At 43.6% G+C, this 16018-nt stretch overlaps 1 protein-coding gene across 2 annotated transcripts; it reads right to left on the bottom strand.

The window, feature by feature from the left end:
* Window positions 1-578: 578 nt before the first annotated feature.
* Window positions 579-15988, bottom strand: ARHGEF39 (Rho guanine nucleotide exchange factor 39). 2 transcript variants are annotated; one of them, XM_069001297.1, is made up of 11 exons: window positions 15940-15988; window positions 14736-14821; window positions 13272-13464; window positions 12209-12303; window positions 11693-11813; window positions 10566-10684; window positions 8785-8855; window positions 6892-7020; window positions 3110-3339; window positions 2138-2226; window positions 579-1972 (listed from the first exon to the last, which is right to left on the bottom strand). In XM_069001297.1, the coding sequence occupies exons 3-11, from the start codon at window positions 13416-13418 to the stop codon at window positions 1957-1959; spliced, it is 1017 nt and encodes a 338-aa protein (XP_068857398.1). In that variant the 5' UTR covers window positions 13419-13464; window positions 14736-14821; window positions 15940-15988; the 3' UTR covers window positions 579-1956. The 2 variants fall into 2 exon arrangements, with proteins under 2 accessions (XP_068857398.1, XP_068857400.1); XM_069001299.1 differs by lacking the exon at window positions 15940-15988 and adding an exon at window positions 15629-15702.
* Between the last annotated feature and the right edge of the window lie 30 nt (window positions 15989-16018).

Raw genomic sequence — 16018 nt, 5'->3', positions numbered from 1 at the left:
GCATGGCACTAAGTGCCATGGCACTAAGACATCCAGTCGTTCTTTTAACACCTCCAGGGACAGTGACTCCACCACCTCCTGGGCAGACCATTTGTGTCTATTCACCCTTTCTGTGAAGAAATTCCTCCTAATGTCCAACATAAACCTACCCTGGCACAGCTTAATTCCTGTGCTTGCAAGTTAGTAACTTACTCTAGAAAAAAATGGATATGTTAGAGTTTCTGGTCCCACATCCCTGTGTCAGAGCTACAAGTGTGTTCTAGGAGCCAGTGTTCAGCATTGCAGAGCAGAAAGTTTGGTGAAAAATAAGATACTTCTGCCATTTAAAAGGCACCAAATGCAGATAAGGTAACACTGAGCTAAGTCCTATAAAGAGACAACCAAAGGAACTTATAAGGTGATAACATAGGCAGGAGTCACAGTAATCTCTAGCTAGAACTTGACAGACATGCTGACTTCAAGTGCAGGATTACAGGAAATCTCTGCATTGCTCTATTACAACAAAAAGGGGGAGTAGCAGAACTTTTTCAGAGTGATATAACTACTGAGCAATAAGAATCTTAAATTGTTAGCTTTGTCTCTCATTTCAAGCATGGCTAGTACTTGAAAGTCCTAGCTATAACTTTGAAGTGTAAAAGCCCAAAACAAAACCAACCCAAACGTAAAGTCACAGGATAGAATACCGGGTTGGAAGGGACTGTCACAACGGAGGGAAAGCCCGGACACTCAATATGAGGGATCAGCAGGATTCCGTTTATTAATCATACTAAAGTTTCTTATATACTATCGATAATAGGCTTATGAATATTTGTAAAGGCACATTCTAAGTGGTTCATGTAGTTTTAGCTGACTTCTTAACCCCTCCTAACTCCTCTTCTGTGGTCAGCAATTCTCTTTCTTCTTTGTCTTTTCTAACCAACAGTATTTTATTGTTTTACTGCCAAAGACTAACCTTGCTAACTCTGCAATAAAACACTTAGCTTAGCAATAAGAACTCAATGGAAGCCCAGTTGTTAAGCAGGACAACTGTATCTTTTTGCAACTTCATTTGTTACACAAGATGCGTGCAATCAAACCGCTGGGGTTTTATGTGCCCTTTTTCACGTAGCCAATCTTCCACAATATTCCCTTTCCCACAATCTTCCTCAATATTTCCCCCGATACAGGGACCTCAAGAACACCTGGCCCATCCTTTCTTGGCAAAACACAGCAGAACCAGTGTGGCTTCCAAAACCCTGTTGCATTTCTTCCTCACAGGTTTCACAAACTTAAGACATTTAAACGGGTGATCCTGTGTAGCAAGTTAATTGTATGGAAAGACCAAAAAAACCCGTTATGTATTCTCTCTTTGGGACATTTATCTCACAGAGTACCAGTTCTGTTTTAATAAACCCCAGTGAGAAATTAAAGATGGGTAGCTGCTTAAGGAAGAAGAAAAAACAGTTGAACTGCTGAAAGGTCAGTGTTCAGACAGACCTTAATCTTCATGTTTCTAATAAGCTTGAAATTGTCCTCTTTCAAGTTGACCATATTCAAATAGATGTTTTCTGAACCAAACTGATGTGAAACTCCCACATTATTGAAAGTCCATGCTGAGGCTTTAACAAAATACAAAAATACCTTTAAAAAAAGCATTTAATGAGGGAAAACAAGTCACACTCCCATCTGCTTGACCTTAAGTTAATAATCTGAGTTTACTAAAGTGCAGAAAAGCTAGAAGCTTCTAAGCTAAATTGGGGAAAATCCTTAGTACAGATTTTTTTTATGTACAAATGCATTTTTTGCAGTATCTGTATGAACATAAGGGCAGCTAACAAAGCATTCATCATCTCACAAACATGCTGTGTAGTCCCTCTCAATGCAGTGCTGCTATATGTCGCTGAACGTTTTCTAAGATTGTGGAAGCTTCTGCCACAAAGGTGGTGGTCCTGCCAGTTTGTCTTGTACTCAGGTGGGTCAGGCTTTCAGCTGCCTGTAGAGGAAAACAAAGGGGAATTTCACAGTTAATATGGGAAGTCTGTCCTTACTATTCCCTTGTATCCTGGCTGCCAGCATCAGGCTGCTTCCATCCACACACGGGTCCATATGGTCACTTTTATGTCCTGTCCCCTTCCACTTCTGGAAAATAGATGCCTACCTGACTGCAGCTGTGAGACTCCGGTACCAGTCATGGATCTCTTGTTGGTTGCTGGACATCAACAGCAGTGTCTTCTGTGGAAAGGAAAGCTGAAAGGCAAACAGAATCTGTGGCATTCCTTGCCAAGGCAGCAACTCCAGTAAAAAGAAGGTCATCACCACTGAATTCAGTCCCTGCATGCTGATTTTCACCCTTCTCCTTCCCAGATAGAAAAATTTAGCCTTAATATTGGGCAAAGCCAGAGGCTGCACAGTACAGAACAAGAGCCAGTCTTCTCCATTGTTTCCAGTTGCAGTTGATAGCTCACTTTGATCCATTTGGAGATGAGCAATTACAATTCTCAGCAGCTCATCATCCAGTTTTCTACCATATTCCAAGCTGTCCCTAGGGATCCTTCCACTGCCATCATCCACAGATCACAGCTTGCTCAAATACTTCTTTGTCACAGCTCACAAAAAAAGCTAACACAGCCCCAGGTGCAACCTTGGAAGAACTGACCTTGAAACCACTGCAGAAGACTCTGGCCCCTGTCAAGGAATCTGCAGCCCTCAGGGAGTTAGATAAACAACACCTGTTATAATAACACCCACATCTCCTTCACTCTCTGTTTTTCTACATGTTCAGTCTGTAGTCAGTGTAATGCTACATATTCATTGCCATTTGACTGTGGGGCTGCCCCCCAAACCTGTGGCTCTGATGAGGGCATGTCAGAGTCCTAGTGGAGCTCCTTACCTGAGCTAAGTGAAGCAACCAACAGCCTGTAGCCCCAGAATGTGCAGGAGGTTCTATGCCATGAAAGGAAAAGTACTTGCATCACTCAAGAAGGGAAGGGTTGCCCTAACTCAGACTCTTTCACTGCATTTTGTCACCACTCTCATCATCTCGGTCCTGCTTCTGCTGAGACAGCTGGAGACCTGCTTCCAGGTCTGACTCCACTGGCTCTTCTGCCTTGGCACAGGTGGGAAGACTTACACTGAGGAGCCCTCCCTGGCTCTGTGTGTGGCCGAACACTTTATCCACTGAGCACTGGTGGAGTGGGTAGACAGCCTGGCAGGACAGTTTGTTCGAGTTCAGCAGGTGCAGTGGGTGGCAGGGCTTCGCTGCAATGAGGATATCGGAGAACAGGAAGAACATCCTGCGCTTCAGTTCTTCTCCCTTTGAAGGCACCACCAAAAGCCAGCCTTCCCGGATATACCAGCGCCCTGGGCATGCAGGGGAAACAGAGACAGCTGTGAGATCTGGGGAAGGGTGGGAGGGAATAAAAAGGAAAGGGTGCGATGACACAAACAGGAATAGAGTGTGAGCCACCCTTGAAGATTGCCGTGTTCTACATCAATTCCAACCACTAGAAGGCACTGATGTCAGCTGAGTCCAGTCCACCAGCGTGGATAACACTGGTGCAGAAGCAGTAACCAGCCCAAAATGCTTAGTATATGAGGAACAGCTGAAGATGTTATAAATCTGTTATGTTAATTAAGAGTATATTATCATATGCAAGTCTCTTTTAAATGATCAGAACAAAAACACGGTTTGAAAATGATATGCATACCTTTAAATTAACATAAGCCTTGACAAAACACAGCATGAACTATCTTGAATTGTGTTGCCCAGTTGTTTGTCATTAGTGGTGAAACAGAAGCTAGCTTCAGCTTTGAAAATCTATTATTTTTTCCTTGCTTTGTTTGTGTGTGCTAATTAAACAGATAAACCCTCCTCCCCAAAACTAAAACAAAACTACGTTTCACAGGTCATCTAACTATGTACAGACCTACAGTAGCCAAGAGATTACAGATTGCAGATGACTGTTCTATCAAAGGAGATACAAAACGAGAAAGGTCTGAGTAGGCAACCTTATCAACCTCTCTTGCACAACAGAGTCCAGTGTCATCCACCTGTGAAATGAATTGTGATAACACAAGAGGAAAAGAAAGCAGCAGGAAAATAATCAAAACAATTCAATAAGCCTAGCTGTAAGCAGCAATTTAAAAAATTGAATAGTGAAATAAATGAAATAATTAAAGCAGGACTTCTTACTAGGATTATTGTGGAAGATAGCCATCAACTCACGGGAGTTATGAAGACACCTGCCAGTAAGATTATTTATAAAAATGTAAAGCCATAACAAAGTATTGCCAGCTGGTCTTGTCTAGGAAACATCTGCCAGGGAATTTCAGTCACTCTTTCATGCCTTAGCTTCTGTGTGAGCTATTAAGAACCTTTTAGAAAAAAAACCCCTCAGTTTTGTTTTTATTATGGATTGTGTCTTATTAGCATGCTATAGTCACAAAAAAAAAGAGGCTAGTGGATTCCTGCTTAGCTTATTGCACAGGAACCACTCCTTATCAGAATAAGAAACTGAGGAAGACAAGGGTGAGGTGCAGGAATCAATCCCTGTTTAAAAAAACAAATGGGAGGATGGTGTCAGCAGCATGGGGCTGGACTGGGAGCTGTTTCCCTCAGGCTATGCTGTGATCAGACTCAGAGGCATACAGTCTGACCCAGACTGTACTGGAAGTCTTGGAATATAGATGCATGTCCAGGATCCCCAGATGTACAAGTTCTAAGAAATTGTTGTGAAAGAATGTGCTCAGTTAAGGAGGCATTTCTGGCTGATACAGTATTTGTCCTAAATATGGAAGGCAGCAAGAAAAGCAGGGTCTCCTCACTGGGAGCAGGACCTCTCAGAGGCATTGGCAAAGGTGAGACACCATCTCCAGCACTCCCCCTTTGCTCTTAATCTACAACATTTTGTTTTCTCTCCTGCTCCCTCTTGGCAACAAAACACAATCTTGTCCTGCAAAAGCTATCTTGTTTTTGGAAAGCTGGACCAAAACTAGCAAGCTCCAGCTGCCTCTTATGTTTCTGCTTCTCATATCTAATGGTAACTATGTTACCCCAGCCAATGGAAAACAGGACTACAAGAATTCTCTGTCCTAGATAATGGAAATGACTTTACTGACCCTCAGCGCTTGTCCTACTGCATCTCAGAATTTTCAGACCAAAAAATCAGTGGACCAAACACTTTCAAACAATGGCCATCTCTGGTCTAGTTATACTGTTTTGGGGTGTTTGGAGGTTTTTTGTCATGGTGTTACTTTATTAGTTCTGATATTCAGGATAATTGATTTACATTTTTACACTTTTCACACCTTTTTACACACTACACCAAGTGTGCCCAGGCACCCCAGCACATGCTTCTGCTCAGTATAAGCAGAGCATACCTGTGTTAGCTCCCTTTCACCTGGCATCACCAAAAGGATTCTAAGAACAGGAAAGAGAATTGTAAATTAATCTGCCCATTGACTGAGCATCTTTGAGAATAACCTCTGATAAGTAACCTTTGTTCTAGCTGTGCTGCTTTGGCTAAGATAGAGTTAATTTTTCCCAAAGTAGCTGGTATGTGGCTGTTTTGGATTTGCACTGAAAACACCATTGACAACACAGGGATCTTTTGTTTATTGCTGTGTAAGCAGTGCTCAGTATCAAGGTCTTTCCTGCTCCTCATCCCACAAGTGAGGAGGCTGGGAATGCATGTGAATTTGGGAAGGATCCCAGCTGGGACACCCGATCCAATCTTCCCAAAGGAACATTCTATATCATATGGCATCATGTTCAACCTGTTATGAAGGGAAAGAAGGACAAAAGGGGGGAGTTTTAAAGTGGTGGTTCTTGTCTTGCCAGGTAACCATTGTGTGTGGTAGAGCCCTGCTTTCCTGGGAATAGCTGAACACATGCCTGCCCACCCACGGGAAGTGGTGGATGAATTCCTTGTGTTGCACTGTTTGCATGAACAGCTTTTGCTTTACTTGTTAAACTGTCTTTATCTCAGCCCATGAGCTTTCTCAGTTTTATCTTTCCAAGTCTTTTGCCATCCCACTGGGGAAGGTTTTTTTCAGCCAAAGATCCACAGGTATGAATTTCAACCACATTCACAAGTACCTGGAGGTACTTGTCTTAGAGACCGTCACACACAGTGACTTTAACACTCCTCTCCAGCTGCAGCACTGGGCCTGGAAAACTTCTGAAATAGCAGAGTTGAGTGAGGCTACAGGTGAAGCCCCAGGTGACGGTTTCATAATTGCCCCGACTGGGCACATTTCTCACAATATTTCATACATAGCTTGGAGTGTGGTCTGTGCATGGAGAGCACCCAGTCACATAAAAGACCTCTTATGCATTTAAATATTCTTACATGCCAGTGACTGTGGCTTTATCTATCTCAGCTATCAACACTGATACTGATTTACAGCACAGTTTAACCATGCAGATAGAAGAAAATTCTCCGTATGAAGGGTCTGAGAAGAATTCCATGAATCTTGTAGCTTAAGGCAAACAACAGCACAGTCCTTGGGCCCTTGACACTCAGAAATCTATGGTCATGCAATCCATCTATGCAATGGAGTAGGGACAATACCACTACTTACACTCTGCCAAAATGTTTTAGTGTCTCTCTTTCATTCCCACCTGGGACTTACACTCCTGACCTTATTGGTCTCCTAGCTTTCTAACCACATGTCATCAGCTTCTCCTATCTGAATGTCAGGCAATTAAACTGTTGCTTATCCTTATTCTAAAATTCTTAACTTAAAAAACTTTAAAAAAAGTGCTTGAATTAGTAGTCATATTCTTTTACCACTTGAATTTGGGCAGTAGGGGAAAACTGGTTAATGTGAGTTGAGCCAGAGATGAAGGAGAACATATCTCCATGTATCTCAGCACGGCAGAGGAAAAACAGAGCTGTCAGTAAGACTCACCTGGAGTCAAAACCTGAGTCTTTTGTCCTTTGAGCAGTTTCTGAACCCGAAGCAGCTGCAAGGAGTTCTCTCTCTTATCAAAGATGTCTTGGACCCACTGAGATACCTCAGAAACAGATTTCACGGCCTCTGAAATTATAGCAGGGTACCCTGAAGTTATCACAAATGAATGCTTATTTCACCTTATACATCTTGCTAAGAAAAAATAGTATGACATTAAGAAACAAAGTTTTAAACTAAGTATCAACAACAGCTTTGTTCAGGAATTTCTGCAAGAGATTGGACTACATGACCTCCAGAAGCCTTTTTCCAACCAACAATTCTGTAGTTCTAGAAAACATTTGCCAATAAAACATTAGAGAGAGGAGTGATTTCCTGGACTTGGAAGCAAAAACAGGAAAAATGCCCTACAAGTGGTGTTAAATGCTTGTGAGAATCACAGAATCATTTAGGTTGGAAAAGACTGCTGAGATCACCAAGTTCAACCTTTGACTGACTACTACCTTGTCAGGTAGACCATGGCACTGAGTGTCATTTCTTGAACATTTTCAGGGATGGTGACTCTACCACTTCCCTGGACAGTCCATTCCAATGTTTAACAACTCTTTCCATAAATAAATGCCTCCAAATATCCATCCTGAACTTCCCCTGGCACAGCTTGAGGCCATTTCCTCTCATCCTGTTGCTTGTTATCTGGGAGAGGAGGCCGATCCACAACTGGCCACAACCTCCTTTCAGGTGCTTGTAGAGAGTGATCAAGTCACCCCTTTTCTCCAGGCTAAACACCCCCAGCTCCCTCAGCCACATCTCAGAGGACTTGTGCTCCAGACCCTTCCCCAGCTCCATCGCCCTTCTCTGGACTTGCTCCAGCAGCTCAGTGTCTCTCCTGTAGTGAAGGGCTCAAAACTGGACATGGGATTTGAGGTGTGGCCTCACCATTACTGAGCACAGAGGAACAATCACTTTCCTGGTCCTGCTGGCCACATTATTGCTGATACATCCAGGATGTCCTTGGCCTTCTTGGCCCCCTGGGCACACACTGGCTCATGCTCAGCTGCTGTGGATCAGCACCCCTAGGGCCTTTTCCTCTGAGCAGCTTTCCAGCCACTCTGTCCCAGCCTGTGGCACTGCCTGGGATTGTTGTGACCCAGGGACAAGACCCAGCAACTGGCCTGGTTGAACCTCACACAAGTGGCCTCAACCCATGGATGCAGCCTGTGCAGATCCCTCTGCAGAGCCTTCCTGCCCTCCAGCAGATCAACACTCCCACCCAACTTGGTGCCATCTGCAAACTGACTGATGGTGCTCTTGATTCCCTCATCCAGATCATCAGTAAAGACATTAAACAGGACTGACCCTGGTACTGAGCCTTGGGGGGCACCTGTAGTGACTGGATATAGCATGAAGGACATGAATTATCCTAGAAAATTGAGGCATGTGACCAAGAGAGTCAGAGAATGGTTTGGGTTGGAAGGGACCTGAAAGATCATCTCGTTCTAACCCACCAGCCATGGGCAGGGACACCTTCAAATACATGACATTGCTCAGGTCCACATCCAGCCTGGCCTTGAACACTTTCAGGAATCAACTAATTCCTTGAGCTACCTGTTCCAGTGCCTCACAAGCAGCAGAGCTTAAAAAAAAAAGAGCTGCCATTTCTCTAACCTAGCTACTAGGCCATTTTTGCAGGCAGTTGTTCTACATATTTTTACTCCTAATGTATTCTCAGGGACATCTTGGTCAAGACAGAGAAGGAAAATAGTAACCCACTAGAACCCCAGAGAGAGAAGAAGATTTTTTTCCTGTGGAATAAGGCAGGAGGTGGTAGTCAAAATATTCTTTGCAAGGAGTCTATCATTGATCAAATGCCAGCATTTACAGGTGGAATCATACTTGCAAGTTTCTGGTACTCAGCAGTGTCTGGGCTGGTGTTCTGCAGCAGATCTCTGAAGAAATGCTTGTACCTGAGTTGGAGAGAGCAGGTTTAATTCACAACATGATACCAAGAAGAGCAGGAGCACCTCCTGTTAGTGACAGCATGGTGAAAAACACTCGACCAGGGGACAGAGCAAACCTAATGAAGCAGTTTTGGTCATACTTCGATCACATTCTTTTTATCATCAGATGTCTCAACTAAAATAACCCAAGTATCTTGTACATCTGCAAACCTTGGGCTTTTCCTGGGGATACAATAAAAGCAGCCTCACAAATCACTTGAATTCATGAGGCGCTCTCAGAATTCACATAAACATGCCTTCAATAAGTTACAAATTTCTCTTTGAACAACCTATTTTTAATAGTATCTGAATGGTGGCATTCATACCATGTTTCCTGCCCATACAAGAAAATAAAGGCATTTCTATAAGAACTAGGAGCCGCCTTTTTCTTTTTTCCTTCCCAGTCTTTACTGGAGAGGATAAGATCTCTGCAAATGCTTTCTCCCAATGAAGTCAAACAACAGGAATTTAACAGACTCACAGACTGGCACAACTCATATGACCTAGTGCATATGTTAAGAGAGTTTTAAGGAAACTTGGACATGATAGATCTGATTAATGAAAAAATTAGACTTTCTGTTAAAAAGCTCACAATTTTCCAAATAGTTGCACAGCAACAGATATACTACTGTTTTGCAAATTTAAGGGAAGTATATGAAGAATTATAGTAAAATCCCACCAACCAGCTTAAAGTTTATTTCTGCCAAGCTGATTAAAAACACTATATAAAACTACATGAAAGACTTTGGTATGATCTCTCCAAGTTATTTTCAAAGAAACAAGGTGCTCAGTCTCTCAAATTTGCTTTAGTGTAGATAAGATCATGGTTATAAAACAGCTACTGGATCTATAGCAGCAGAATCTGGGTTCCCAGAAAACCACCTTTATTACCCACACACCCTCCCCAAGAAAGAGCTGCCCATGAGTGCATGCAGCACTCTCCTCATGCGGTCAGTTTGCCTCTTCAAAGGGGAGATGATCATAGAATATCCTGAGCTGGAAGGGATCCACAAGGATCATTGAGTCCAGTTCATGGCTCTGCACAGGATAACCCTAAAAATCACACCATGTGTCCAAAGGTGTTTTCTAAACACTTCCTGAAACCTGGAAGGCTTGTTGCCTTGAGAGGGAAAAGCAGCAATCTACAGAGGATCTGTCCAAGCTCAGACAAATGTGATAGGCATCAAATCTGAGGAAAGCATAAGGCCCTGATAACCAGAGAGGAAAGAGAAGCTCTCCTCTGTTCATTAATCTCATTTCTCTCCAAAAGCAACCATCTATAAGAGCCACAATGCTGCTCCAGGTCAGCAATCTGCATAAAAATGGAGCAAAAGCATCTCTGGCAGAGAGCATCACTTCTGCAGCATTTCAGTCAGCTTGCTTTCATTCAGGGCCAAACTTCAGTAGCTTATTGAGATGGCAGAAAGCCTCCAATTCTACCCAAGAGATAGAGGAAGGGCATAGGAGCCAGGGCTAAACACACCAACCTTCCTGCATCATCTCCCATCCATGTACATGGATTCCACTTTGTAGGCACATCCTCAGGTCTGTTTCATTGCTGTCTCAATGTTTTGATTTTGAGACAAATTAGGCAACTTTCTCTCTCATAAAAACAAAGTTATATTCCTTTATCCCTTCTCATGATAATCCCTTGAAGACTCACAATTGCTTACTTACTGGTGCAGCCTCTGCAGGGGCAAAGGAAGCAGATCCTCTAGTTCCCTCCCTTGAAACTGAGGTCGAGCCTCCTGGAGTTTCTTAAACCGCCGAAATGACTTATTTTTCCTCAGTTGCTCCTGTGTGCAGCAGAAAAGGGATATAGCTTCGAGACTAGAAAAATAACTATGTGCTCTAGTCTGCACCAGAGCTTCAAACTCTTCACTTTAGAGTTTACGACTTCAGTCCCACAAGCATCAATTTCTTTTGTGGCTATGGGCAAGCCATTGCCTTTCTCCTGACCATCCATTCCAGTGGCCAATGGAAGCAATATCCCCCTTTAATACACACACAGCAAATGGAAATAAAGAAAAAGAGAAGGTTGAACCAGTTAGGAAAACAAGGAGTGCCCTTGTGGCTTTGTGCCACGCCTTTCAAGGAAAAGCAATGCAGATCTGCACTCCCATCACCTCAAGACAAGTATCCAAAATGGCTTTTTCTCTCGGAAAATCAAAAACATGAATATATGCATGCAAAGACAAGAGAAGGAAAACATCCCAGTACATTCTGCATCTGGGGACAAGCATGGACAAAAAACTGGAATCTGAGTGGTTTAAATTCCAGATACAGCTGTCAGGACTTTGGAATAAATATGTATCCTGCCAAAATTTCTTGAAAACAGGTTGTAATTGGAGACATGCGTGGGAAGAAAAAATTTTCTTCAACCATAGAAAAAAAACTATGAAGGAAATGAAATACCACTACTAGCATACAGGTGGTCATAGTGGGAAAGACTAGGAGACATGACAATTCCTAGAAAGAGATCTCTGTATCATAGTGAAAGCCTGGAAACTCTCTAGGCTTGCCAGCTAGGAAGGAGCAGGAGTAAATACAGAGCCCTGTTTGAGAAAGCTGTGCTCACCATATGCACATACATACGCAAACACCTGAGAAAAGCATCAGAAATTGGAAGCTCTAAATAAGTAGAGAAATTTTCACCATTTTGTTGTGGAAGAAAGCCTGAATTTCATCAGCCCAGAAAAAGTAAGAACACTGATGACTCCAGAAACAGAAGATAAATGGAAGGATGTGGCAATTTCATGGAATGGAAAAAGAGAAATAATATGAAAACTAAAGTAGGTATTTACCTTCAAGGTTTTATTTGCCTGCTCCAAATTCTCTGCATAGTGTCCATAAAGATCCAGACTTTGAGAAAAATTTTCCAGTCCTGGTCCCAAATTCCCTTTTTCCAGGTGAAATGACAGAACACTGTGCACAAGGAGCAAAAAGCTTGTGAAGGATGCATTACAGATGGCATTTTCACAACTCCTTCTGATTCATTCCTTTGGTGACCTTCCTTTACCATTCTCCACCTCATATCCAATTTCTATGCCAAGTTTGCCTGGAGGTCAGAGAGTAAGCCACAGAACACATTGTGGAGCAGACTTACTGGGCTTAAACCACTGTCTAGTAACTGGGTACCCAGATATGTGATACAGATCAGGACATCCCCGGGGACACCTCCAAGTGCCACTAAGGCTAGCAGTGCTAGGAGTGAATGGCTGTTTAACAACATGTTAGCCTTGTTTCCCCAAATCTTACTTTCTCATCAACATAGAGTCCTCCCAATATAATTACAGGAATTGCATCCTGTGTCCACTTACTGGCTGGCAGAATATAAGGATTCCAGGGGTCCAAATATAGTTTCCAACACAGCAGGTTTCAGCGTCCCTTTGGCTTTTAAAATTGTCACGAAGTACTAAGTAGGAAAGAAAAAGAATTTCAAACAGGTAGAATTCACAAATCATCAAACTGAATGGTTTGTGTTGGAAAGGATCTTAAAGACCATCTACTTCCAACCTGGTCAGGGACACCTTCCAAGCCCCATCCAACCTGGCCCATCACTTCCAGGGATGGGGCATCCACAGCTTCTCTGGTCAACTTCGGCCAGTGCCTCACCACCCTCACAGTAAAGAATTTCTTCCTAACATCTAATTTAAACCCACTGTCTTTCAGTTTCAAACCATTCCTCCGTATCCTATCGCTATATGCCTGTGTAAAAGTCACTCTTCCTCTCTTTATAATCCCCCTTCAAGTACCAGAAGGCTGCAAAGGTTATTAACCTCTGAGGTCACTCAAAGGTTAGTTGTGGCACACAGCAGAAGCCAGAAGCTGCAGCCTGAACACTCTTTGGCTCAGAAGGATATCAAACATTGTGAATGTCTTCCTAAGATATCCACCATCAGATGTAAGCCTTACTTGTAGCTTTGACCATAACTGTAAACACATGGAAGAATACCACAGCTGAAAAGGTTGTACAGTGAACACTACTGCACTACTACTGAGATTGAACAGTACTACACTGAAAAGATTCTGTTTCAGTGTCCTCAGATGCATCTGTTTTTCACTCTCTTGTCCATAATTTTTGTTTTGTCTGTGTCCCTACAGTTCATACATCTCAGGCATCTTAAGATGAGCCCCCTATTCAATCAAAACTTGAAGGATTTATGTCTGTGTACAGAACAAAGCTAAAAGGCCAAACCCATGAGCTATTGAATATTACAGAGGACGTAAAAGAAAAACAACAAAAAATCCTTTTAGCCACAGAAGGTGTCCCACGCATTAGGGATGTATCAAAGTCTTGCTCTTGACCCTTCTCCATGACAACACAGATAAATATGTGCTGTCTGAATACACCCACATATCAGAAGGGGCAGAAATACTCACAGTGAGCACCAAGTCCAGCTGCTCAAGGTATTTGTGTTCCGTTTCCAGCAGTTCCTTGGCTGTCCGGCTGCGCTTTCTCTCCCAGCGAGCCCTCTGGTCTTCCACAGTGTTTGCTCCAACTGCAAACAGCAGGGATGAGGCACTCATGGCAGAGTCAGGGCTGATATACAGGGATCTAAAGGATCCTGAAGAGCTAAGCAAGATGGACACATTACAAAAGAATAACCCATGTTGCAGGGCAAGATTCTGAACTAAAACCTCTGCACTTTCCTATGAAATAAGGGAAGTCATTTGCCACAACCGTTATTAAGAGCTTCCTTCTGTATTCCGTCATGTTGGGCACAGGGGCCCTGCATCAACAAGAGGCACAGCATTAGAGAGACCAGGCTGTGAAAGCAAGAGCAGTACATGACAATATATCTGTAAGCAAATCTCAGTGCACAATCCCACGTGCAAACCACTACTTCCTGTGCTTTGCCCTTCCCATGCTTTGTGTGAAATTCTCATTAAACTCAAGCAAGTTAGTGGGTGGAAGAGGTACTGTGGATAGAAGTAGAAAACAACCATAAGATTTGTCTTGTGAGGGAAAAGAGAAGAGAAAGAGACCACTCTTGCTTTTTTCCCATGGAGGTTACTAAGAAGTGAGTGGTTTGCTTTGTCATTTACTAACAGTAATTTGTGCTTCTGGAAGTGAGAGAGGCCAAACAACTGCTGTGAATCACACCAGCTTTGTTCCTGCTCTGCTCTTCTGATACAGTATCATGATTTTGTTACACAGAAAAAAATTTTCCCTTTCAGCATACCCTCTCAGAAAAAGAGGCGTTTTAGCAGAACACCGGATAGATATTGTTCTTTTGATGAAAAAGCAGTGCAGGCAGTTGCACACTTGCCCTGGCATTAAGTCTGCAGTTTCACTGGAAGCTGAGTAACCTCCAAAAAGTTCTGGTTCCCACATGGACAAGATACACTAATACAGAAAGATGTGCCATCATAGAGAAGGAGATTTGTCAAACACCATCTTCCAGAGACATTTCAGATATGTAAATCAATGTCTGAAACAAAAGCTTCACATCAAATGAAAACCAGGACTCATTTAATGAGTTCGCAGAAGTCCAGAGAGCTGAGGGACACGTGCAGTGTTTTACAGTAGCAGCGGCTTCTCCAGAGGTTTACCCTCATATTCACTTACAGCACAGCCACAAGCCTAACCAAGACCTTCCGTCTTGGTCAAAGAGGGCAGACCTGGTGTGGATGGAGGCAGCACGGCAGGGAACACCACCCAAAGCTTAGCATTAGTCCTCCCCTTGAAGTGTTCGAGGCCAGGCTGGATGGGGCCCTGAACAACCCTGCCTGTGGAAGGTGTCCCTGGGCTTTGGAGAGGTGTTGGAAGGAGGTGGTCTTTAAGGTCCCTTCCAACTGAAACCATTCCATGATTCTATTTGTGTGCATTTGCAAAGTACTCACCAGCAATGGACTAAATCGCTGCCATTCGCATAGCACCTCTATCCAGGGTAGACTGCAGTCAGGATGTTTATTTTGCAGACCAATTTCTTTTAACAAACAATAATTAAAACAAACAAACAAGTTATACTAGGTTTGACCAGCTACTGCTCACATAAAGAAGTTCAAACGCTCCCATTATTGCATAATATATTCTAATTGTGTCAGGTCTGTAGGGTGAGACCTGTCTGCAGCCTGTGGGTACACTAGAAAACGTTTCACCTACAAGTGACAGAACTGCTCCAGCTTGCTTCTTCCATCTCACATTCACAAACCACTGAACACACTCTGTTACTGTTAACTACCTTATAGTGCACCATTAGCAGCATGCCCTCCAACATTCCTAAATGTTTTGAGTACCCTAAAAAAATCTCCTGTTATTATTGCAGTACAGCCTCCCTTGATGTTTCAGGAGTGTAACCACATGGTGAGTCAGCTCCGAGGGCCACATGGCCCCACATCCCACACTGTGAGATAAGGGGAAGGGAAAGGAAGAAACCCTGGAGCCCACAGCCAGTCCTCAGCCACCCTGAGGAGTAAAGATCACAGGAGTTAATACTGTAGGTAAACTATGCACCTAGCCTTCCTTCAATTCGCCTGTGCTACTGGGTATTTAAAAGTGGTTTTGTGATCAGTCAAAACCAAGCGTATTAGATTCTTTCAGCAGATGAGAAAAAATCCATCGAAGTCTTATAGGATTCAACAGAATGCTTTTCTTGACCAAAAATGAAGCATTTCATTCATTATCCGGATTTTGTGGATTTTTTTTTAAAACAACTTAAGTATGCTTTAAAGAAACAAATGTTTCCAGTAAAAAAGAACGCGGGTACGCTGAAAAATGTTAACTAAACGCTAACCAGATGTTTTTCTCTGACTGTGACATGGGTTCAGGAAATACTTGGTGGAATCAGGGACTAGTATAGCCAAAGGGATCTTTAGGGGTCAATCAGCTGAGACCTATGCCCGGAGCGGGGCTACCACCAAAAGTCAGGCTGGGCTGCACAGGGCTTCATCCCGTCCAGGACCATTCCACGGGTTGAGATCAGGACACGACGGAACCCGACACCGGTCGCGGTCGCGGTCGCGGTCGCGGTCGCGGTCCCGGTCCCGGTCCCGGTCCCGGTCCCACGCCGCCCCCGCCGCCCCCGCCGCCCCCGCCGCCCGTTACCTGCCGGTCCCGCCGCCGCCCCGCGTTCAAACGGCGGCCCCGCCCCGACGGGCGGTCCCGGGGCGGAGCGGGGGCGGAG

This window comes from Aphelocoma coerulescens (genome assembly GCF_041296385.1).
Source record: "Aphelocoma coerulescens isolate FSJ_1873_10779 chromosome Z unlocalized genomic scaffold, UR_Acoe_1.0 ChrZ, whole genome shotgun sequence".
In the NCBI taxonomy this organism is placed as follows: Eukaryota; Metazoa; Chordata; class Aves; order Passeriformes; family Corvidae; genus Aphelocoma; species Aphelocoma coerulescens.
The sequence above is the reverse complement of the archived record's forward strand: the minus strand, read 5'-3'. Positions and strand labels throughout refer to the sequence as shown.